This window comes from Panthera onca, chromosome D2 (assembly GCF_046562875.1).
Source record: "Panthera onca isolate mPanOnc1 chromosome D2, mPanOnc1 haplotype 2, whole genome shotgun sequence".
Lineage (NCBI taxonomy): Eukaryota > Metazoa > Chordata > Mammalia > Carnivora > Felidae > Panthera > Panthera onca.
The window spans coordinates 52,684,322-52,709,217 of record NC_138349.1 but is presented as its reverse complement, the minus strand read 5'-3'; the positions used below and the strand labels follow the sequence as shown (position 1 = coordinate 52,709,217).

Genomic DNA, 24,896 nt, shown 5'->3' with positions numbered 1-24,896 from the left:
GTAGCAGAGCAGAAAGAAAAGTTACTGATAATTGAAAATCTCTATAATAACAAAACCACTGCCAAGAGTTGATTGTCCATGGTAAAGTTATAGTGACTTATTCTGATTGAAGTAGAGTTGGAAGACAAAGTGCCCTCCCCACAGCAGTCCATTCCTAAATCCAGGCTCCTTGCCTTCACCTCTGCTACTGCTAATCCAATACTGACTAATTACCAAGCTCTACTGGGTTGGTGAATACATCTCCGGCCCCTGTTGTGTCTAAACCATCTCTAATCTACTCTAGCTAGTCAAGAATTGACTTTCCTTGTTTGTGGGGTGCAGTGCATGTTAAGTAGAGATGTAATTCACATCATTCCTTTCACCCCAAGGTTTTTAGGATTGTTATCATTGCTCCTGGCTTCTATTTCCAAGGGGTTCACTCTGAATCAGATCTCATTATTGAAATACTTGACATAAGATCAACTTCTTATATATAATATTTTCTTTTGAAATAAGAAAATTTAGCAGTGGGTCTTGAGCTACACATGTGGTAGTGTCTATAATGATACGTGCATTGGCAGTGAAAAAAAAATGACATAGATTACACTGGGTGTGTATTAGCATTTATTTGCTAGAGGGAAAAAAAGGCTTCATTTTAAAGTTGTGAAGGGTACCATTCACTTCAACCAGTGACTTATTGCTGGTTATAAGTTCATTTAGACTTCTGTTTTTATCCCACATGCTATAAATCTTTTAATTTATCTTGCATGTCAGCAAAGCAAAATAGTTGCTTGTCATAAAATTGCTTAGTTGGTAACTTACCAAGTACTCAAACTGAATTCGGTTTACTCTTTACCCCTGTTATTTAATCTGTATGTAAGGTGTTTTGTGGTTTTTGTTTAGTTAATCTGTTGGTTTGTTTTTTGCTATTCTTGCTACTTCTATCGTAAATATTTTGGCACTTATTCTTATATTGTATTCTTTGATACCCAGTTTCTGCCAGTGATGTCTGGACGCTATATCCTTGAAAATATAATTTTACAATTCAGAATAAAATATTCTTATAGGAAAAACTATCACCCTGATTATTTGTGTAATATTTGGAAATGAGGCAAATGCCAATATCTTTTATGGTAACTTTCCAGGGCAGGACAGCTGCAGATTTGGCCAAGGTATAGATTGCATAAATACTCTCACAGAACACAGACCAGCAGTTTATTAAATATTTAGACAAATCTTAGATCTCATTCTTGAAAATCTCAATACAGATGGGTACAAGGATCTTTTGCCTTTTTTAATAACATTCTTTTAATCAGTTTAACGCATTCAGTGCACATTTATGTATGAGGCACAGTTCTAGGATAAGATATAAAAACCAGGTCTCAAGAAGTTCATAAACTAGGGAAGAAAATAGGCCACGTAAATAAATTATAATGCAATGCAAGAAATAGCGTAATAGAGGCATATACACAGCACTAAGTCAGTGAACTCTGATCCAAAAAATAAAGTATAAACCGCAAGAAATCAAGTCAATATAAATCTCCCAAGGAAGTATTTCTTCTTTGCTTAATGTTGGCAAGTGCTTTGTCTTTATCATTTGGTAAATCAACAAGGATTTATAATCTATTCTGTGCAGAGGAATATGTTAGATGCTTTGAGGATACAAAGTGAGAAAGAGTTTCTGCACTAAGAATTTATAATCTAGTAGGAGAGATAAACTGTCTGTACAAATAAACTGTGTTTCCAGTCTGCACATAGTTGTCATAAGGGAAACCTTTATAAATTGAGCAAAACTCTTCTGCAATGCACAAAGCCACTTCTGGAGATAGGGAAAAGAGAGACCATGAACAATTCAAGAAGGCTTCCATTAAGCAGAAGATGGCTGAACTAACCCTGGAGGGATTAGTAAGATTTTGACAAGGGTGGTTGAAGGGTATTCTAATTCATTTAGTGCCTACATGTGCAAGGTAGCATGAAGGCAAAAGAGCCTGGGGCATGTTCAGAGAATAGCAAGTATTCTAGTTTGAGTGGCATCTGGTACATGTATAAGGGAATAGTAAAAGATCAGGCTAGAAAGGAAAAGTAGAGGCACTTTATGGAGGACCTTTGAAAGTCAGGCTATGGAACTAGGACTTTTATCAAGAAGCAGTAGGTAGTTTTTTGAGCAAAGACTAATCGAAGTTGATATTTAGGAAGGTGACTCTAATGGTCACGTGCAAGGATGGATTCAAGCTGAGTGTGATTGTTACCAAAGACTGGTTAGGTGACTATATAGGCAATAGGTAGTACAGGCCTGACCTAGGGTTGTGTTGGTAGGAATGGGAACAAGGTTACAGATATTACAGGCCTCATGTTTATAAAAGGTACTTGGCAGAACTTGGAAGCTGTCTGATGCAAAGGGAAAGTGTCAAAGGGACTCTGGAAGTGAGGCAGGATATCTGGTGATGATATCAAATAAAAGGAGTATAGGAAACTACCCCCCAAAAAATGTAAAGAGAAAACAGATCAGAAAATTGGAAACTGAATTCTAGAGAAAGACTGTCATTAGAGAATTTAACAAATGAGAAAGAAGCTAAGCAACAGAAAAGTGGGAGAGAGGGGGAAAGAAGATACTCAACACAAAAGTAGGGAGGGGAGTTTCTAGGAGAGGTGAGAACATTCAAACTCAAAGTATCAGTTAAGTCTCACTTATTAAATTATCCATTGGAATTGGGAAATCCAAACAAAGGAGCTTGAATGTACAGGGAGTTGAATGTACAACTTTGGGGGAAATTGCCCAAAGGCCCAAAGGAGGGAAAATATTTACTCAAGAAATGAAGAGTAATTTACGATGCAAAGAAATTTGGAGAGAGATTGAAACTAAACCTCTAAAAGAATAGAAGGAAATGAGTACTCATTTTATTTCTTAAAATAATTATTCCTAAATTTTATACTATGCAGAAATCCTTCTTCCCTCAAGAAAAGCAATTAAGTCCTATTCAAAAAAGTCAAGAGGAAAGGCTAAGATTGGTGAGAACACACTCTCTGAGATGGATGTAGGTAGACTCCAACTTGTAATACAATGTACAATAAGTCAAAATTGCTGTTAACGAAATCCCATCTGTTAGCCCAGTCACATTATACTGTTCAGTAGAATAAAAATGCCAGTATTTTTGCTACTAGCTCTCTGCTGTATTACCTTCGGTTACCAATGTGCTGTTGATATCTAATGAAAATTCATCCTTTGTCATGGAGACTCCAAAACTCCACAGGTAAGCACTAGGATTGGATAATGTGTTCAATCCGATTCTGATTCAAGGTTTGTGAGGTAGAAAGATAGACATTTCTTTAATTCTAGTTTTTAGACTAAAATGATTGGCTCCCTGGCTCCCATTTCATTGTCAAATGCAATATGAACTTCTCAGAAATAGTATCTTTTCAAACCTGTTTCTTCTTCATACAGCAAGGGTAGGTGAAATCACACTTTCCATCTAACATTTATTGAGTACCCTACTACATGCTCTGTTGGGTGTTTTCTACTATTTTTCTGTTATTTTTTTAATAGCCTGACTTGTTCATTTGGCTAATTTCTTTTTTTTTTTTTTAATATAATTTATTGAGCTAATTTCTTTATCATGCATATCGGATTTTTTTTCTTTGACTTCTTTGTAGTTTTGTTTTTTGCCTGAAGAGACCTGTGTTGATCATTACTTTCATGGCTATTCTTGCTACTTCCCACTGGCCATTGTGAAAATTTTAAGTTTGTTTCTATAATGAGACTTGTTTCTAAAAGCATTATAGGAGCACCTGGGTGGCTCAGCCAGTTCAGGCTTTTGATCAAATGCCATGTCAGGCTCTATGCTGACAGTGTGGAGCCTGCTTGGGATTCTCTCTCTTCCTCTGTCTCTGCCCCTCCCCTGCTCACTCACACATGCTCTCTCTCTAAAAATAAATAAATAGGGGCACCTGGGTGGCTCAGTTGGTTAAGTGGCCAACTTCGGCTCAGGTCATGATCTCCCAGTTCGTGAGTTTGAGTCCTGCGTCGGGCCCTGTGCTCATAGCTCAGAACTTGAAGCCTACTTCAGATTCTGTGTCTCCCTGTCTCTCTGCCCTTCCCCAGCTCACACTCTGTCTCTGTCTCTGTCTCTCTCAAAAATAAACGTTAAAAAATTTTTTTAATAAATATAAATAAATAAACTTAAAAAAATAAAAGCAGCATTACAATACACTCTGTACATAATTATTATTAACCAGCTAGTAAGAAGGAAGGAAATAATACAGGTTATTGGTGATATTTGAATGTGATGTGTTATATACATATCTATAGGTTAAAATTCACACCTGGGGAGAAATTACCTTTTTATTGTTTGGGTTTTTTTCTACTAGAGATAGGAGACTAGATGCTTTTCTGTTTTTACTACATTTTGTTATGTTATTAAATCACAATGTCCTATAAATTCTTTTCTTTATTTAGTACAGTAATATTTTAGACTGAATATTACTGGGATTTCCAATTCTATTTCCTCTTCTCCCTCAGAAGACCAAGAGATCTAAAGAATAGGGGAGCTTTTGTGAAAGGTCTGAAGTTAAAAGTCAAAACAGCTAGAAATTGGTGATCTCTGTAACATCCACTTTCCTCTGCCATATTTCACACCTTACCCTTCTCCCTTTGCTCACAGGTAGAGTTGTGCTCTTGTCCATCTCTGAATTTTATATACAGTTTTCATTTTATTTTTATCTTATTTTTTAAAAGTTAATTTTGTAAAACTTCCAGGCTAGAATAGGGTCATTAGAGTGGCCCTAAGGGGCAGGCTTCATATTGGCAGTAGTATCACACATTGACAACTTGGGAAGGATCATGCATGAATATGGAAAATATAAAGGACATTGGTGTACCTTTGAACTGAGAAAAAGGAATCATTAGGTAGTTAATAAGAATCTCTCTCCATCTGAGATCTTCCCTTTCTCTAATGCTTAGCAGTGGTCCATAATGCCTTTCTGGTTGTCCTGCATACAAATGGATCTAAATTCATAAGAATTGGTTATTTATCTTTACTGTCTTTTTTTTTTAATATAAGTGATTTGGTTTTTAGATTTTTTTTTTTTATTTGTGTGTGTGTGTATGTGTGTATGCTCCAGTGAATGAAAGAAATAAGATCTGTCAAAAGATACACATTTTACCTATCTTAAGGCTAACAGGCTGGAGCCTGCTCTCCATAAGGGCTTCAGAAAACAATCTGTTTTAAAATTTATAAATATCCTACTAATATCATACTTCAGGGGTTGGCAAACTTTTTCTGTACAAGTACAGTTAGTATAATCTCTGTTGAGCTAGTTAACTCTGCTGTGGTAACATGAGCAACGATACGCAATATGTAAATGAATGAGCATTGCTATGTTCCAGTTAAACTTTATTTATAAAAACAGGCAGTGGGCTAAATTTGTCTTGCAAGCCACTGACCCTGGGCATAATGTATTGATCATACATTGTAGTAGAGCCCTCTGTTGGTTGAAAGAGATGCCCAGGGAAAATTTTTTATCTAAAAAGGAAAGGTGTTACTACTTATCTGGAGGTTTCTAGTTGGTAGGACAAAAAGCAAGAAAATGACAAGTATATAGGATATGCAAAGTAAAAAAGGGTTTAGAACTAATTAGAGTTATTCTTCATAGGGTTTCAAATGTAATTATTGATAGAGTGTTTATGATTTAGTGCATCAGCTACAGGAATAGGAACTGTATCCATTGTATAATAAAATGTAAAAAGCAGTGTATGATATGCTTAAGATAAATGATCAATCTGTTTTGTCTTTGGCTTGATCATAAATGTTTTTAACCAATAAATAGGGAACTACAGAATTGTTGAACGTGCCAGGATATTTTAGGATCTGTACTTCATGATGGACCCACATTGAACTTCTGCTGGAAGTAATGAAGTAAAAGAGACCAGATTTATCTTCCCTCCTTAAACAATATAAAACCAGAGAAAATATATAAAACAGTAGTCTCCAGGCATTAAACAACAGGCAGTACAGGATGGTGATCCCTGAGAGAAGATGAACAAATGAGAGAATCCCTGCAATTGCCATAGCACTCTGTTTAAACAAAGTTTCCAGTCTACATTGTAGGAAGGGGAGTCCCAGACCCCTTTCATTAACTGAAACAGAGTTAAGAACTGAAGAAGGCCAAGATAGGTAGACTTTACAAGAGGGAGTACCAGAGAAGAAAGAGTTGCACAGAGACAAAGTGCACATACTAAATATCTGCAGGGGGTTCCCTGGAGTCTTCAGCTTTTCAATACTGACCAGCATATGTGTATGAGGAAAGTATTCAAGGTAAAGGATGAAACTATTGTAAAGACGCAAACACAACATTCCCCAACTTCACACAGGTTGATAGTAGTTTATGTCCCCAATAGCCAGAGTGGAGAAACGTATAATAAAAAGGCTTTTTTATTTAGTACTCAAAAAGATAATTACATCAGTAGGATTCCATATTTGCTCTAGATTAAAGGCTGCTCTTATTTCACCTACCAAAGCTTAAAAATAAGCCTAGAAAAGATCAAAATGTTTCCTAGTAACCTAACTGAATTTCAGAATAAACCTCAAAAATGTGTAAAGTAATACAAAAAAATCCAGCACCTAAAACATACAATTCATAATATCTGGCATCCAGTCAAAATTATTGAGCATGCAAAGATGCAGGAAAATACAACCCAAAAAAGAGGGGGAAAAAAATCAGTCAGTAGAAATGGATTTAGAAATGGCACAGATGTTAGAATTATTTGACAAGGATTAACATTTCTAAATATATTCTGTATTTCAAGAAGGTAGAGGAAAGCTTAAGCCTGTTAAGAAGAGATATAAAAAATATAAAAAAGATTGAACTTCTAGAGAGGAAAAATGTACTGGATGAGAATAGACATTGCAGAAGAAAAAATAAGAATTAGTGATCTTTAAGACACAGCAGCAGAGGCTATTCAAAATTAAACACTGAGAGAAAAAAATAGACTTTGAAAAACAATAAACCGTGCATCAGTGAGCTTTGGGACAATGTCAGGTGATCTAACATACATACTTGGAGTACTGGGGAAGAGGAGAGGAAATGGAAAATATTTGAAATCATAATGGTTGGAAATGTTCCAAATCTGATGAAAACTATAAACCCACAAATCCAAGAAGCTCAACAAATCACTAGTAGAAGAAACAAGGGGAAAAAAACAAACCAAGAAGCATCATAATGAAAATGCATAAAATCAGTGATAAAAATCTTGAAAGCAGCCAGGTTTTTTTTTTTAAAGCCACATTATATACAGAGGAACAAAGATTAGAATGACAGCAGTCTTAGCATCTGAAACAATGCAAGCTAGTCCATAGAGCACTGAAAGAAAAAAAAAAATCATCAATCTAGAATTCTATACCCAGCAAAAGTATCTTTCAAAACACCCGAAAATGAAACAAAGATTTTTCAGACATAAAAACTGAAAGTTTATCAGTAGGAGACCAGCACAAACCATTTAGGAAGACTCAGGTCCAAATGCTACCTATATCAATTACTGCTATGTGCTCTTGGTCATACTTTAATCTCTTTGAACCTTCAGATACTCATCTGTGAAATGAGAAACCTATTTTATGGGATTTTTATGAGGATCAAATGAGATAAGGAAAATAATAGACATTTGTTGAGTGTTTCCTTTGTGCCAAGCATATGTTATCTCATTAAAAATGAAATAAAATACCTAATAAGATGCACTGGTCTGAGAATTTTCTTATGCTACCATCTCTCCTCTTTCTTCACTAACTGAAAACCTCAGGTTATTCTAGAAGTTAGCCCACATAGCTAATCAGTCAAATTTTGTTGAAATACTTTTCCTAACTTTGTTTTCTTTTAGTTACCACCATTAAATATGCTCAAAGGTGGGAATGAACAACTCTCCTTGCTATAATAGATTCATTAGCTAATAAATCACTTTTGTGAAAGGATTAGATATGTCCTAAGCTAAACCTAATATTTTGGCTTGTGTTTTCTCTGCCTAATGTTTTTTTCAGTCCAGTTTATTGAGGTCTAATTTATATACTGTCTATGTAACTTTTATTATAAACCTATTGGATAGGGGCCACAAATATCTTTATAGCTTATACTTTGCCCCACTGAGTTTTTGGCACTCAATAAACATTAAATAATATTTCTATTCAGCATTCTGCAGACAGGAAGCATATGGTAATAAATGTCAGAGCACAGGTTGAAAGTCCCCAAAAAGTTATGTGTTATACTCCTTGGAAAAGCCAGTACAGATATTTTTTCTGAATAAAATCTATTTTAAAAAGCAGTTTCCAGGCACATATTTTACCTAATGATTTTTCTCTACCCTTCCTTCACTTTATTTTCAAATTAAAGCTTTTCCTCAGGGACACCTGGGTGGCTCAGTCAGTTAAGCATCCAACTCTTGATTTTGGCTCAGGTCACTCACAGTTTGTGAGTTTGAGCCCCACAGCATCAGGCTCTGCACTGACAGCACAGAACCTGCTTAGGATCTTCTCTCTCTGCCCCGCTCTGCTCATGCTCACCCTCCCTCTCTCCCTTTCAAAATAGACAAAGTTAAAAAAAATTTCCTCATAAGAACTAATATAATATTAAAAATAATACTAATACAGTGTCATAAAAACTATATAAGTGATCTTTTTAAATAGCATAAAGAAATTCTTAGTCTGAAGGACAGCATGAGGAAATATTTAGAAGCTTAAGCAACATAAGTTTATGATGTATTGTATGAAAGGAAATAAACAGCAGTTAGTTCTTTATCATTAAATATCAGTATGACTTAGAAGTATATCACTGCTATAGCTGCCGCAGACCTTATAATGGTATTAGACTTTGGCTCAATAATATTTTTCTCATCTGAGGATTCTGGCACTACTTAAATATCTTACTCTATTCTCAGTAAGGTAATCATTACTTCCAAATAATGAAAGACATTTTAAATTGAAGCTAGATGCCAAAAACAAATTTTATGCAAAAGATAATATATCCCAGTTTATCTGTATTGAAGAAATGGTTAACCATAATCAGTTAAACAAAACCATTTAGATAGCATGTATCTAAATTATCTTTCCATAATTTGCTCACCCTGTGATTGACCTGTTGACCACACTTAATTTGATTTGATTTTTGTGAGGATTTTTCTAAAGATTAACATAATCTGAGTGAGAAAATATCTTAATTGGGCCATGTTACATAACCTAAGGCTTAGGATTCTCATATATAAAATGTGGATAAGGATTCCAGACACAGCTTAACGTGATGCCTCTAACTCAGAGTCTCTCAAAAGGCTGTAATCAAGATGTCAGCCATGGCTGTAATCATATTACTACTGGGGGAGAATCTCCTTGCAAAATCACTCATATATCTGTTGCCAAACCTCAGATCCTCACCAGTTGTTAGCCATGGGCCTCTCCATAAGTGTACTTGTAACATGGCAGCTTTCCTCTAGGGCAGGAGCTGAGAGCATGTGAGCAAGAGAATAAACAAGGCATCCCTTCACTTTTGTCATATATTTTTAGAAGCAAATCACTAGGTTCAGCACACACTCAAGGAGAGAGAATTATACAAAAATTTGAATACCAGCAGTCAAGGATCATTGGAAGCCAGTTTGGAGGCTGTCCACTACACATATGATCCACAGATAGGACAAATCATTGAATGTCCTCTGGAGGCTCTGGAACTTGTTTAAACTATCCTAAGATCTAATTAAGAACCTGAATTCAATAGGCAAAATGATTTTAATTTCACATTAAATATTCCATTGATTCCTAGCAACAGTCTAATGAAACAGGTATTATTGGCATCAATTTTATTGATATAAACTGATACACTGAGTGTCTTGCTCAAAATTACATAGCAAATGAACTATAAAATTGCACCCTTAGTGTAGGTCTTATGATTCTAAGCCCTGTACTCTTTCCATTTAGCTGTAACTGCTTCCTGACCAGTACTACCTTGCACTTAAAGCCATTCAAAAAGAACATTATGCATCTAAATGTATACATAAATATGTGAATTTTTTATATACAGAGAAAAATATATAACATTCTTAGACTCTCTACACCATAGCATTTAAGATTCACAGTATTGTTTCAAATATTATTGAGTCCAAGTCCAATACCATCTAAGGTTTGCAACAGCTATAGCAGTGATACATCTCTAGGTTAATAGTATCTGTTAGTCTGAAAGTACACATGGGAGGACAGGGCGCCTGGGTGGTTCAGTCAGTTAAGCGTTTGACTCTGGATTTCAGCTCAGGTCATGATCTCATGGTTTGTAAGATCAAGACCTGTGTCGGGCTCTGTACTGACACAGTGTGGAGCCTGCTTAGGATTCTTTCTCTCTCCTTCTTTCTGCCCTTTCACCTCTCTCCTTTCTTTCTGCCCTTTCACCACTTACACACATGTGAGCACTCTCTCGCTCAAATAAACATTATAAAACTATATATAGGCAGTAAATACTTATTGAATGGAGAGATGAACAAAGTAAAAACAACAACTGGTTTGGTGGCTCCATTCACCCTTGGCTTTTCTAAAAGCTCTAGACTCCTGTGACTTGAGTGAGGACCATGGGGGAACGCTTCAGTGAATTTTCTTCTTCCTCCTTGCACTGGAGCAACAAAGTAGTTTGTTTTGGATGGATAAGCAGCTTTCTGTGGATAGTGAGAAATTACCTTTCTTTGGTCCTGAGTTTGATATTCTTCCTTTTTGTTTCATTCCATGAAGTTTCAGCCTATACCACGACCCCTCATATCCGAGATCAAAAATAGAGTGGTAACATTAGCAAGCAGTTAATAGTTCTAACTGGGTTTGCAGCCTTCAAGTGCAGAGCAGGAAGTGTGAGGGCAAGGGTTATGAACTCTGGTGGGGGTGGTAGTCATACCCTTCAGATCACCCTGGAGAAAAGAGAGGTGAATTTTGTTTTTAAAGGTCTTTGCCCACTTCTCAAAATAACTTTGTGGTATGTTTAATAAGAATGTAGAAAATTACCTTTCTTGGGGCACCTGGGTGGCTCAGTCGGTTGAGCGTCTGACTTCGGCTCAGGTCATGATCTTGCGGTTTGTGAGTTCGAGTCCTGCGTCCAGCTCTGTGCTGACAGCTCAGAGCCTGGAACCTGCCCCATATTCTGGGTCTCCCTCTCTCTCTGCCCCTCCCCCAATAACTCTCTCTCTCTTTCTCTCTCTCTCTCCTTCAAAAATAAACATTTTTTAAAAAATTTTTAATGAAAATTACCTTTCTTTATAGAAGCAAAACAATAGTTCTTACAACAAAGAAGTAAATTTCACAAATCAGAGGATACAAGGTCAATATGCAGAAATCATTTGCATTTCCTATATAGCTAGTAACCAATAACTTCAATAACCATAATTGAAATAAGAATATGGACAAGTTACCATTTTAATTTAATATTGATTACAGGTCATTCTACTTTATAAATTAAAACTGGGGTGTTATCAAACTATAAAGAAAACAGTTTTTTTCCTCAATTGAATAAAAAGGAAATAACTCTTTGATACACACAAACATGCTCTTGAGTTTCTTCTTCCTTTCCTGTATAATCTGAGGATTGTGCTTTTTAATAGTGGCTTGCTAATCCTTTTTAATAGCTCATAAAGTAAGTATTCCATAGTTTTCATTAACCTTGAATTTCAGCCTCTTTTTTTCTTAAACCTCAAAACCTACATATTTGGTTGCTGTTTGACTAGCACCCTTTTAGCCTGGTCGATGAAGCAGCAAGCCTACTGCAAATCCTAAATAACGTGGTGTAGATGAGAGCCTGAGACTTTAATTACATGTCATTTTACTCACAACACTCAATTCCAGGAAGGAAAAAATGACTTTGCTGTTGTAAAAGACATATTATGTGAGTATCATTCATTGTAAACCAAAAATGATACTGTATTAGAGCATAGACAACAATGGGAACTAATTCTGAAAATGTGACCTGTCTGGGAAACTGAATAATAGTGAAAGTTATCAAAATGGAAAGAAGTGTTAATGTGAAATCCAGCCTTCTCAGAAATACTCTTTCCTGGCCTGTTTGGTTTTGCTTTTGTTGCTTGTCATGCATGAATGAAAGTGCTACATACACTCTCAGGGGAGTAGGAAAGCCTCTGTCGGTTGTTTATTTCCTTAATCCCTCCTCCTTTGTGATTTTTGATGTCAGATCTAAAATGGAAAGCCTGTAAATATAATGATTATCACATGGATAATCACCTGCATTAGGAACCGCCCTGCTTCTCTATTCTAACCCTAGCTGTTCTCCACACGTCACATCCACTCTGCGGTTGGATTTTAACCTGACTGCTTCATTAGATTTGTGAAACTCAGTGCGTGGCGCCCTGGGGCAGCACAGATGGGGACATGCTTGTTTTCTTTTCTCACTTTCACTGCAAAGACACACTAAAAAGTCCTTTTCAATTTAGTGTGATCAGTTCACTTGGAATTAACCCTGATATTTGGAACCTGCCTTACTCTTCTGCCCACTGTCTATACCCCTTTTTCCTTCCCTACTTTCAGACCTACTGCCTTTTCTTTTTGTCCTTCCATGCAGTGAATCTGAGGACTAAAATTCTGGTTAAATTCTGATTGGGTCAAACTGTTCCCCTGTGTTGTTTTATTTGTTTTGCTGGGAGGGAAAAACAAATGTTGTTCCATCATTGTATCTGCAAACACCTTCAAATCAGAGGTTAGCTGTGGGAAAAGTCTGCAGTGATGTGAGCCAGCTGCCTTCTCTAATGGACTGACTGGGGGCACCAGCTCAAGATCAAAAGAAGGTGGGAGGAAGTCAGGAGATAAGATCTTTTTAAGCCATAGAACAAGTGCTTAGCTTTTCAGTGATAGGGCACAGCTCTGCAAACCTGTATGAGGGGGTGCTAAGATAAAAAATTGAGTTGACTTTTTTTCAGCATGTCCTTCCTCAATCAGAATATGTTGGCGCTTTGAATAGTTTACAGATGTGGAAGTGTCCTAGGGCCTTGTTTCTTTAAAGAATAATGATCTGACATTTATATATGTGTCTTCTTGCAATTAGTTCTACTATACCATAACAGATCATAGTTAATTTCTTCTTATATCTGTGTGAGCAAAACTGGACATTAAAAAAGCAATTTAACTACTATATGTTGAATTTTGAGTTTTATGCCTTAGTGCAGTTTTAGTCATACGGATCCTTTTATTATTATTTTAGAGAAAGAGAGCACGCACACACATGAGCTGAGGAGAAAAGCAGAGGGAGAGAGAGAATCTCAAGCAGGCTCCACACTCAGCACAGAGCCCAACGTGGGTCTCAATCCCACGACCCTGGGATCATGACCTGAGCTGAAATCAAGAGTCAAATGCACAACTGACTGAGCTACCTAAGCACCCCCATACAGATTCTTCATATTAATTTTGTCTTATAGTTCTCTGGGCTTCTTTCATGCCTCTGATGAAGATCTATATAAATGAGTCGTTGTAGCAGAGCTTTCAGTTGTCTTTTTGATAAAAGAATTATCTTGGTTAATTCTTGGATTGGACAGCTTGGAAAAATATTACGTTGATATCATTTGAAACTTCTTTTCCTTGACAGGCCAGCAAATATTATCGACTGTGTGGTGTATAAGTACTATTATAACTAAATTGTCAAAGAGGCTTGCTTGGACCAATTGTTAAGTTCATAATTCAGTTTTTTTAATCTACCTCACTAAGGCTAACTCAATCAGCTTTATGCTTCCCTAGCGAACAGCCTAAGGAATTGTACTTTCAGCCTATCACTTTCTGTTAACTTAAGTGTTTAGCTTGTAGTCATCTATTTCAACCTTTTCAAACCCTCAAAATGGGTCTTCAAATCTATATGTCATTAGTACCTCGGACCATAAGAGTGCATACATACTTCTTTTCCCAGTGTTTGCCTTAACATGTAGATAGTACCCAGATTTGTGCTAGAGACACTGACTTACTTTCTGCCTTACATGGTTTGGTGCGGCAGTCGCTTCAGTTGAGTTGGATCTGCTCACTACTCAGGCTCAAATCCCATCCTTCTATTAATATCTTTTGGCAAAGATAATTTTGGAGGAATGTAAGTTAAGATGTAGAGGCTCTTGACAGTTGTCTGCAGTTTTTTTTTTTTGTTTTTTTTTTCATTTTCAAGAGGGAAGTTAAGTTGAAAAGTAATATTGCTTCTATTTTCTGTATCAGTCCTAAAATTAAAATATATGCAGAGTACAGAAAGAGAAAGGGTTTGGTTACACAGATGTGTTTTTGTAATTTGATAGCCTGTTTTAAGAGCATTAGTGGTTATAGTAATGTTCATCAGATTATGCCCTTAAGATATTCAGGAATCAAGAAAAACATTGTGAATTTAAAATTTTTAACTATTTTTTTTAATGTTCAACTTCTGTCACCCTGTCATCTATATAAAAGAGAAATTGGGGAGGAGGTAGACTGTTTGCTATAAAAGTTTTTAAACAGACAAAGTAAAAATACTGAATACATCTAGATTTAATCATTGTTAACATTTTGCCATTTTTACTTCACTTTAATTTTTTAAAGTATTATTAAGTAAATTACACATATCATGTCATTTTATTTCTAAATGCTTCAGAATAAACCTCTAAAATTAAGGACATTTACCTTATCAAATTAATAATTCCTATCATTATCGCCATCCTGTTTCACTATCAAATTTCTCTAATTGTCCCCAAAATGCCTTTCCTGGATGGTTTGTTCAAAACAGGATTCAGTTAAGGTCTGTACATTGCTCTTGGTCATTTTTCCCCTCCCCAGGTTATCATAAGATTGATTTATTGAAGAGACCAAGCTATTTGTCTTATAGAATGTCCTACTTTATGGATTTTTCCATTTGCTTTCTCATTGTATCATTTAACTTGTTCTCCTATCCTCTGTATTTTCTGTAGACTGCTAGTTATTGAATTAAAGTTTTGAGTAATTAATGTCACAAATGAGGTCAGAAAACTTTATAGGTGATGCTGTGTCCTTTATACTGCATCGTAACAGAAGGCACAGAATATTTGGTGATTCCACTATTAATGGCAAAAACTGATAGGATTGATCACTGGGATAAAGTGATGACAGCTTGATCCTCTCATTATAAAGTTATACTTTGCTCCCCGTGACCAGCATATAATCTGTGATATTTTGGTTGCATGAAACACCCAGCTTCCTGTCATCCTTTCACCTAATGAATTTAGCATCTATTGATGATCCTTGCCTGAATAAATTTCATTAGGGATTGCAAAAAGATGATTTTATGAATCTATACATTTATTAGTAGACATTCTTCTCTACAGAAGAGCTTTCTGAAAGGTATTGTTTCAATTAAAAACACAACCACCAGTATGTTCCTTAGGTTTCAAATGATTGTCTTTCTTTGCTGGGGTCAAAACACCTGAACTCACTGTGACAGCTACAGTAAAAACACGCACTACATCTTCTTTATTCCAACTTGTGAAGTGTGTTGACATTATGCTGCCTTTTTTTTTTTTGTCATGCCAAGGGAAAAAGAAATCTTTTTTGGCGTAAGAATAAAAATTGAACTATGTGGGTATATTGAGATAATTGTGTAAAAAGAAGACTGTATGAATGAGTTTCAAAATGGATTATTTCTTCATTACCTAGCACTTTATAATTAACTGTTCTTTTTTTTTTTTATTTCAGGAAGCTGCCACTTTTGCTAGAGAGCAAGGCTTTGAGGTGAGTTAACCCACAATTGCACACTAAACAGATCCTAAAGGTTTTTTCTAGCTGATAATGAAGTTCTTTTGGACAGTGATTGATGTGCTATTATACTCTCAGAGCCTCGCAGCAGTTGCCATGGAAACTTGGCAGTCGTCATGGTTTCTTTGTTCTGCCAGCACAGTGTTATGACGCACTCTGCTAGGTCTGCACCCAACATCGCCTACAGATGTTATTTATTGAATTTTGAAAAGCCTCTTGGGAAGCCAAGAGGTTGGGCACGGTTTCAAGCTGCCTCTGCAGATATGGGGCCTGTCAGTTTGTTCAGTTAAAAAGCTACCTCATTAGCTGTATTACATTTCATAAGGATTCACTGCTAAAGCAGTGGTGGAGCAAGACTAAATAGTGAAATATAATGTCATTTAAATAATTTCACCCCTACCACATGTAGATTATCATTATGCAAATTAATTTCCAAAGGTTGTACTTAACAGTTGTTAGGGACTGATTAATTTAAATCCCACTCATATAAACTTCCTGTTTTAATCTTTTTTCTTCTCTCACTCTCTCTCTCTTTTTTTCTTGCATAAATGTATATAAATTTTCTGAAACCAAATATCAATAATTGGTTTTAATTTCTAGGTCCTAATTTTGTTTTCCTAGTAGAAGTATTAGCTGTCAAGATTCAAAACTCCATGTGGTTGTTGTTGGCAAAATTAAGACAGATAACACCATGTTTTTATCTATATAATATCTATCTTCCAGTTGATTATTAGAAAACATTGACTTTAATCTGAACCCAGGTTAACTGACAGAGAATTAATAAACTGAGTTATAAGTTTTATGACTCTCCTATGTATTGAGCCAGAACTATGTAGAATGCTGTGTTCTGTACAGCAACTTGGAATGTTGCATGGTAGTAATTTTAAAAAATTAAACTATTTACATGCTCAGTATTGTTGACCATCTAGAAAACCTGTGAGCATTGATTGGATGTATCAGTAATCTCACTTTGGACTGTTCAGAGAAAAATGTTGTATGAATTTGTGATGGAACAGTTATTTAAATGTACTAAAGGAAGATTCATTATCGAGCAACAGAGTAATACACATGCATGTTATCCATGTCATACATAGGACTTGACAGCCAGACATAAAGCTTCCTCTTCTTGGAGGAAGACATTGAATTTGTGGTATAAGTATTCTATGAAAAAACTAGATCCTATGCAAACTAACTTTTTCTGTTTTCTACTAACTGGCATCATATTAACCTTTGCATTAATTCTTATTTACTGATTCTAGAATTGTTTCTTTTTCCCATAAATCTGCCATAATTGATTACAGCATATAAACCAAGTGATGATGTTTATAATAGTATATCTTACTACCTTCTAACATAGCAAAACTGCTCTGTTGGTAATGTTGACAGTAATATGTTAGATTAGATAAAGCACACCATGTCTTGATGTGTCCCTTCATGAGTTTCCTAAAATACTCCAAGCATTGTAGAATATATAAGAGCCATGAGTAGAATATTTTTGTTAATAAATATAACCCATATATGGAATCCTATCTAGAGGAATTCAGTGATTTTAAAATGTCATTAAATTTTCCTTAGTCCATTAGACAGTAATAGAAAGCATAAGTTTGAAGTTTGGTGTTTTTAAAGAATCGAAAAAGAATAAATCACTTTATCTTAACACTTTAATATCTATAGAATTGCTTCTCAGCCTTTTGGCTAAGATCAAGTGTAATACCTATAGAAATGTGTCAGTGCTCTCAGGTCTACTGTGACAAACTAGACAAAATCTGCATTTTATCCCTCTCAACTTTAATTTTACCTCTAAACTGGGGCACGAGTGAGGAAAGAAATGAAAAGATTAAAAAGAAAGGTGAGCATTTTTTTTTCTACTGGCTCTGCTGTTCTACCATCATTTCTATTATAAATCCCAATCAGTTCCCAAAGCCACTGAATATTGCAACTAGTGATATGTCTGTTAACAGACCAGTCCAAAAGCCTCTAAAAATAACCAGTATTTATTCGTCAGGAAATATCTTCAGTAGCATTGTTTATGATATTCTGGTTAGCTTCTCTGCAAATTTTAGATAATCTTTCTTTTTTAAAAAATCTTTAATCTTTAAAATGAATTGGGCAATTTTCAGTAAGAAGAGGCAGCTTAGGAGGGCACTGGAGAATGAGATAAAAACTGGAGCTGGGCAAAGCACAAAGCAAAAGAGAGAGGATATATATATATATATATATATATATATATATATATGATGGAAAATTGCATAGTGCCTGATTCAAATGACAGACCTGCTAAGAATTTAAAATGACAATTCTTGAGGTAAAAAGTTTCATGAGGCCTTTTATTATTCTGGGAAATCAGTTCAGACTGCAATGTGTTTTTAAATCTACTTTATCTTGAACTGAACCAATTAAAGGTTTATATTTTTAGAACCCAAATAAAAATAAGATACTTAAAAATATGTTTCATTATTAAACCTTTTAAAAGCAGTATTGAAAATTGATTTAAATTAAATAAAGAAAATATCTCCAAAACTTAAATATAATATTCTTTGTATTTTCATCCTTTGTGCAATAGACTATGTGCCAAATGATGAAAATAATACATACCTTCTCTGCTGAGTCATTTATTCAGTTTTACTCCAAGCAATGAATTTTAGTTTTATTTTAGATCTCTAAGATACATTACTTCTGACCATAGAGAAAACAAAGCAATTGTTTTCCCTTTTCCAACTTCCCTACAGCCCCTGACTCTATCCAGAGGATCCTAGGCTTGTAATCTGTATCTAACCATTGATGACTGTATGATCTTATACCACTGAGACAGGAAAGTTTTGAATTGTGCTATCCAATACAGCATCTGTTAGCCACAAAATTAATTAAAATTAACTAAAATTTAAAATTCAGTTCCTAAATCTCAGTAGACAGATTTCAAGTGCTCTCTATAGCCTTTGTAGCTTGGGACTGCCATATTAGTACAGATATAGATCATATCTACCATCACAGAAAATTCCATTGATCGGCATTGGGTAGAAAGTCCATAGAGTATTCAGGAGGTATTGATTCCCAAAGAATTCTCCAAAATTTTTCTGAGGTTCTTGTGTTTCTCACAAATGCAAAGGATACAATGAATGATCACCTAGAGTTTCTGAAAATAAGACACTAAGTTAGGTCCTGCTGGCTAAGAGAGTACAATGCAGTTTTTCTAGGTGACTAAGTCCCCAAAGAGGACAGTTTTTTTTTTTATTAAATATATTTTATCGTCAAATTGGGTTCCATACAACACCCAGTGCTTATCCCAACAGGTGCCCTCAAAGAGGACAGTTATATTTTTTTTTTTATTTTTTTTTAACGTTATTTATTTATTTTTGAGACAGAGAGAGACAGAGCATGAACAGGAGAGAGGCAGAGACAGAGGGAGACACAGAATCGGAAGCAGGCTCCAGGCTCTGAGCCATCAGCCCAGAGCCCGATGCGGGGCTCGAACTCACGGACTGTGAGATCGTGACCTGAGCTGAAGTCGGACGCTTAACCAACTGAGCCACCCAGGCGCCCCAAAGAGGACAGTTTTAAAACAGTAGATTAACAGAAAGAGATAAGATAGTCTTTTAATTATCTTCATTTAATCATTTATTCATTCAGTAAATAGTTACTGAGCACTAACTCTGGGCCTAACACTCCGATAGACCCTAAACACAAGATAGAAGTGACCAGAGAGTATACTGTGAAGGAGAACATGGGAGGGGTTCTTATTTTAGATATGATAGTCATAGAATGACTCTCTGAGGAAAGTAAAACTTGAAAAATATGGATATCTAGCATTGACAGAAAAAAAACAAAACAAAGAAACAACAGGGAAACAAATTTCAAACAGAGGGAACAAGAGTACACAGGCCCCCAAAGGAGAAGGAGCATAATGTACTGTGTAGTCCAAGAGCTGAGAGAAGGCCAATGTGCCTGGAATGAAGAGAGGAGAAAGAGGTAGTAGGAGATAAGACTGGACACTGACACATCATGTGAGCACCATAATTATTATAGGAGTTTCTATTTGGAAAACAAAAGAATGTGATATGGTTAAGTGAGGCACTGTGGGAACCCCACAATTGGTATTCTCTAGGAGTAGGTAGATTGTGACAGTATTAACATGTGTATCATCAGCTTGTTAAAAATGGAATGAAGAGGGTATATTCTTTAATTTGGAAGACAATGATAAATTTAAGGTGTGCGATCACCAGTGACAATAAAAGCATAATTTAGCATTTATAAAATGCTTCACAGTTTATGAAACCTTTTCCAACATATAATTAATACATTTAATATTCACACAAGCCTTTTGGGGTTAAGTGGGGCATGTATTGCCCTATCAGTTCAACAGATGTAAAAATAGGTTACATGATTTGTGCAGGATCACACATAGCTAATATATAATGGAGCCAGAACCAGAGCCAGCTCTTTAAGTCTTGTACTCTTTACTGTACAAACTACACTTCTTTCTTTCTCACATCCTAACATATTGGAGGAGGAGATTAGATTTCCAAATGACCTTAGAAAATGAAAAGTGTCTTGAAAGTTAAAAACTGAAAATCACTAGGGTAAAATACAAGCCAGGATAATTAAGAGGAAAAAAATAGCAAACTTAAATACAGGATCATCAGTGACTTGTGCATGTGACAGAAAAATGATTTCAATTGAACATGCTATCATTTTGTGATAACAACAGAAAACACATTGCCAGAATTCAAAGAAGCAGTATAATCTGTGGAGCATGGAATCTTGGTTAAGGGTATAATTTCTGGAGTCAGGCTTTGTAGGTGCTAGCCCTGGTTGTACCACTTAGAATATTTATGACCTTAAGAAGCTTCTTAACTTCCCCATGACTCAATTTCTTCACCTACAAAATGAGGATATAGTAATAATACCTACTGCCATAGAAGTTAAGATTTAATGAGCACTTTAGAGCTACATACATGGCTCATAACTAAATTGTATGAGCTTTCTTCTACTCTTCCCCCTTTTTCCTTTTTCTCCTCCCTTATTAGATACTATAATTGAATTCCCAATACTCAAAACTCTTGAGGTCCTTTCTAGAGATTTTGGGGCAACCGCAGGATATGAGTTTGGGAGAGTATTAAAGATGGTTATTAGAGGAAAGAAATGAACATTTATTAAGTACTTAGCACTTGTTAAATATGGCATTAAGCTCTTTCACTTACCTTCTTTCATCCTCACAACAATTATTTTCAACTTTTTATTTTGAAATAATTCTAGAAATAATTATAGACTTAGAAAATTTGCAAAACTAGTACACTCAGCTTTCCCTAATGTAACATCTTACACAGGTGAAGGTATATTGATCAAAACCAGAAAATTAACATTAGTGTGATACTGGTAACTGAACTACAGTCCTTATTCTGATTTCACCAGTTTCTTCTTAATTTCTTTTCTCTGTTCAAGAATCTAATCCAGGAAAACAAATTGCATTTGTCATGTCTCCTTTGTCTCTTCCTATCTGTGACAGTTTCTCATTCTTTTCTTGTTCATGATCTTGATCCTTTTGAAGAATACTTGTCAATCATTTTATAGAATATCCCTCAATTTGAGTTTCTCTGATATTTTCTGTTAATTAAGATGAGGGTATGCAATTTTGCCAGAAATACCACAGAGGTGATTTGCCCTTCTCAGTGCATCATTATCAGGAATATGTGATGTCCCATTGTCTTACTTATTTGTCTTACTTATTGTTGGTGACATTAACTTTCGTCACTGGGTTAAGGTGGTATTTGTCAGCTTATTTTTTGTAAAGTTACTATTTTATCACTGTATTTAATAAACATCTTGATGATATTTGGGGACTGTACAAAAATCTTGTTTCACCTACTAATGAAAATTTGTAATAAGTATCTTAGGGGAAATACTTTGAGACTATGCACATATCCTGATTCTCTTCAAATTTTTGCCCACTAATTCTAAGCATATTTCTTTCTTTTTTAAAATGTTTATTTATTTATTTTGAGAGAGAAAGAGCAAAGGAGAGACAGAGAGAGAAGGAGAGAGAGAGAATCCCAAGCACTCTGCATGGTATCAGCACAGATATCAGAACTCGAACCCACAAACTGCAAGATGAGCTGGAACCAGGAATTGGACACTTAACTGTCTGAGCCACCCAGGCACCCCACTTCCCAACATCTTTTAGCATAAATATTTTCTTAGTTTTATAGATGAGGAAGTGCAGCCTCACAGAGGTTTATTTACCTACTCAAAGTACACAGATCTAGGTGTGTCACACTCTCAAGTCCTTGTAATTTCATAATTCTGTTAAGATGCTAGCGCAAGTATAAAAGAGAAGAATCTATGGGGAGGTGGGGGGGGCTGCAGAACTAGGAATATATAACTTTGAGAAAACAAAATTGAGGTTTTAAGAAAAGTTTCCATCCTAGATTGGGCTCAACTATTGAAGCCAAAGCAGTGGCTCTTCGAGGCACAGTAAGAAATTTAGATCTGGTATTACTGACAGTGATTCCAGAGTGACAGAAGGATTTTGTATGAACCGTGGACATGGATACAATTAGAATAAAGTTTAACCATTCTGTAAAGATTTGTGTTTTATATATGGGAAATTTATTTCAATCTTGAATTGCCAATTTTATAAAATTTAATTTGAGACATAAGAAAGGTTTCTTTGATTAAGTTACTCAAACTCCCATAAAATATATGTATCTTCCCATTGGCCAGAAGACAACTGTGGAATCTCATTCTTAATTTATTCCTTATACCACATTGAAGAAAGACCTCTATTTAAAAAACATCTACTACATACATCGGATTCTGATGATGATTGATTGATTGAATGTGGCTCTGGGCTTTGCCCCTTTATCTTTATTAAATATGAACTGTACCCAATCAAGCAAAAATCCAACAGTAGTAAAACTTAAGTGTGCTAAGGAGATTGGGAAAATATATGTCAGTCATTTTAATTAATGTATACATTTATTTGAGAGAGTGAAAATGTCATTATGTGGCTTTTGTTTTTCTTTTTTTAGTCCTTTCAGCTGTTACTAGTCATTTCTGATAGTCTTTCCCTAAAACTGAGGGAATTCCTTTTCTCAGATATCAGAGTTCAGGCTTAGTTTTGTTCTAAAATAAGCAACCCAAAGTGAAACAGTCAGCATGTTTGAAAGGTCAGCAGCATTGTCTTACCATACGTGGCTGTTCTTTTCAAAGACAGCAGTCGTCCGGAATCGTCATGTTAGGTGCAGGAGAAGCTTGGATTCATGTATTATCTGGAATTTCTTAAGTATGTAGTGAACAAACAACATAGAATATTTCACTAAAGATTTTCATACCTTTAAAAATGTCATAGTTGCTGATGTTCTTTGTAACCATTATGACTTGTCTACCTTGATTACCTAAATTTTTCTGTCCTGTATATTCTAATTCACTTCCTTGATACCACTCATATATTTCTCCTCTAGTATGTGTTTCTCTCTCCATAACTGTTTGAAACTACACACAAGAGAGTACCAAAAAGGCCAAACCATGCATGGTTTAGAGGGCCACTGAATTTAGACATGGATTTTTTAATTATTTTAAAATTGATGAAAACATGATTCTAAGAATCCTACTGATAATAGCTCAAGAGTTAGATTTCAAGTCAGAACAGTTAAGATGTAAAACTTCATGGCCTATGTGATGTGAAAAATAGCATCAGTTTTCTAGAATTAATTTGTTATTTTTTTAACTTTATCTTCTTTAAATAAAATTAAGTCTATAGGAAATAGCATCTCTTTCATTTTTCTTTGAAAATGTTGGCATTTTAGCAACATTATTTCCAGAGTCAGCATAATTCTGTAAACCTCTAAAATAATTCAATATTCCTTTTTTATTTTTTACAAATCTCTCTTTAATTTGAAATTTGAATATTGGCTATTTGCTGCTATTAAGAAATTATTAATTTAAAAAAATATACTAGTATGTGGTTATGTTTAAATCATTACCTCTCAGGGATACATAATAAAACATTTATGGATAACATTGTTTTGTATCTGGGATTTGCTTGAGAATAATATGAAAGGCAAGTGGGTAAAACTATAGATAAAAATTATCACAAATTTAAAATTGTTGGGGCCACCTGGGTGGCTAGGTTGTTTAAGGGGCTGACTCTTGATTTCAGCTCAGGTCATGATCTCACAGTTTGTAGAATTGGGCCTAGCATCAGCTTGGGATTCTCTCTCTCCCTCTGTCTCTCTGCCCCTCCCCTGCTCATGGTCACGCTCTTTCTTTCTTTCAAAATAAATGAATAAACTTTTTAAAAAAATAAATAAAATGTTTTCAACTTGATGGTGGGTTCCTTGGAGGTTATTGTACTATTCTATTTACTTTTGTATGTAGTTAAAATTCTTATAGTAGGGGTACATATCTCTCCTATTTTGAGCATGAGAAGCTAAATCCTTAAACTACTAGTAAGTTTTGCTTTATTGTACTGGTTATGAGAACTTTTTCCTCTTCTCTATTAATAGACTGAAGACATTAAAGAAATAGCCAAAAAGACACAAGCTCTGCCAAAGGTGAATCCGAAGAGGCAGCGAATCGTGATTTTCACCCAAGGAAGAGAGGATACTATAATGGCTACAGGTACATGTGGAAATTGTATGAGAAACCCAGTATTATGAAGATTAATTGTAACAAAATTCTATATTCTTGATATTATAATTTATTTGAAAATAGCATACTTTCTTTTCTGTTTTTTTACCACCTTCATGCATTTCACTGACCCCATCCCCACCCCTGCCTTTGGCAAACACCTATCTGTTCTCTGTATTTATGAGTTCAGTTTTGGGGTTTTTTAATTTTTTGTTTGTTTCTTTGTTTTAGATTCCACATACAAGTGAGGTCATACAGTATTTTCTTTCTTTCTCTGAGTGATTTCGCTTTGTATAATGCCCTCAAGGTTCATTCATATTGTTTAAATGGCAGGATTTTCTTCTTTTTTTTTATGGCTGACTGATATTCCATTGTGTCTGTGTCCATTGGATACTTAGCTATTGTCTTAGCTATTATAAATAATGCTGCAATGAACATGGGGGCATAGATTTCTTTTTGAGTTAGTGTTTTTGTTTCTTTTGGATAAATACCCAGAAATGGAATTGCAGATCATATGGTAGTTCTATTTTTAATTTTTTGAGGAACGTTCATACTGTT

General features: G+C 35.2%; 1 protein-coding gene across 6 annotated transcripts in view; it reads left to right on the top strand.

The window, feature by feature from the left end:
* Nucleotides 1-24,896, top strand: part of ADK (adenosine kinase) — a 516,864-nt gene that overhangs the window by 393,193 nt on the left and 98,775 nt on the right. For all 6 annotated transcript variants that reach the window (XM_060643139.3, XM_060643144.3, XM_060643142.3 and 3 more), the window contains 2 exons: nucleotides 15,654-15,689; nucleotides 24,215-24,329. In XM_060643139.3, coding sequence (XP_060499122.1) covers nucleotides 15,654-15,689; nucleotides 24,215-24,329 — 151 coding nt within the window. The remainder of the gene's footprint in view (nucleotides 1-15,653; nucleotides 15,690-24,214; nucleotides 24,330-24,896) is intronic.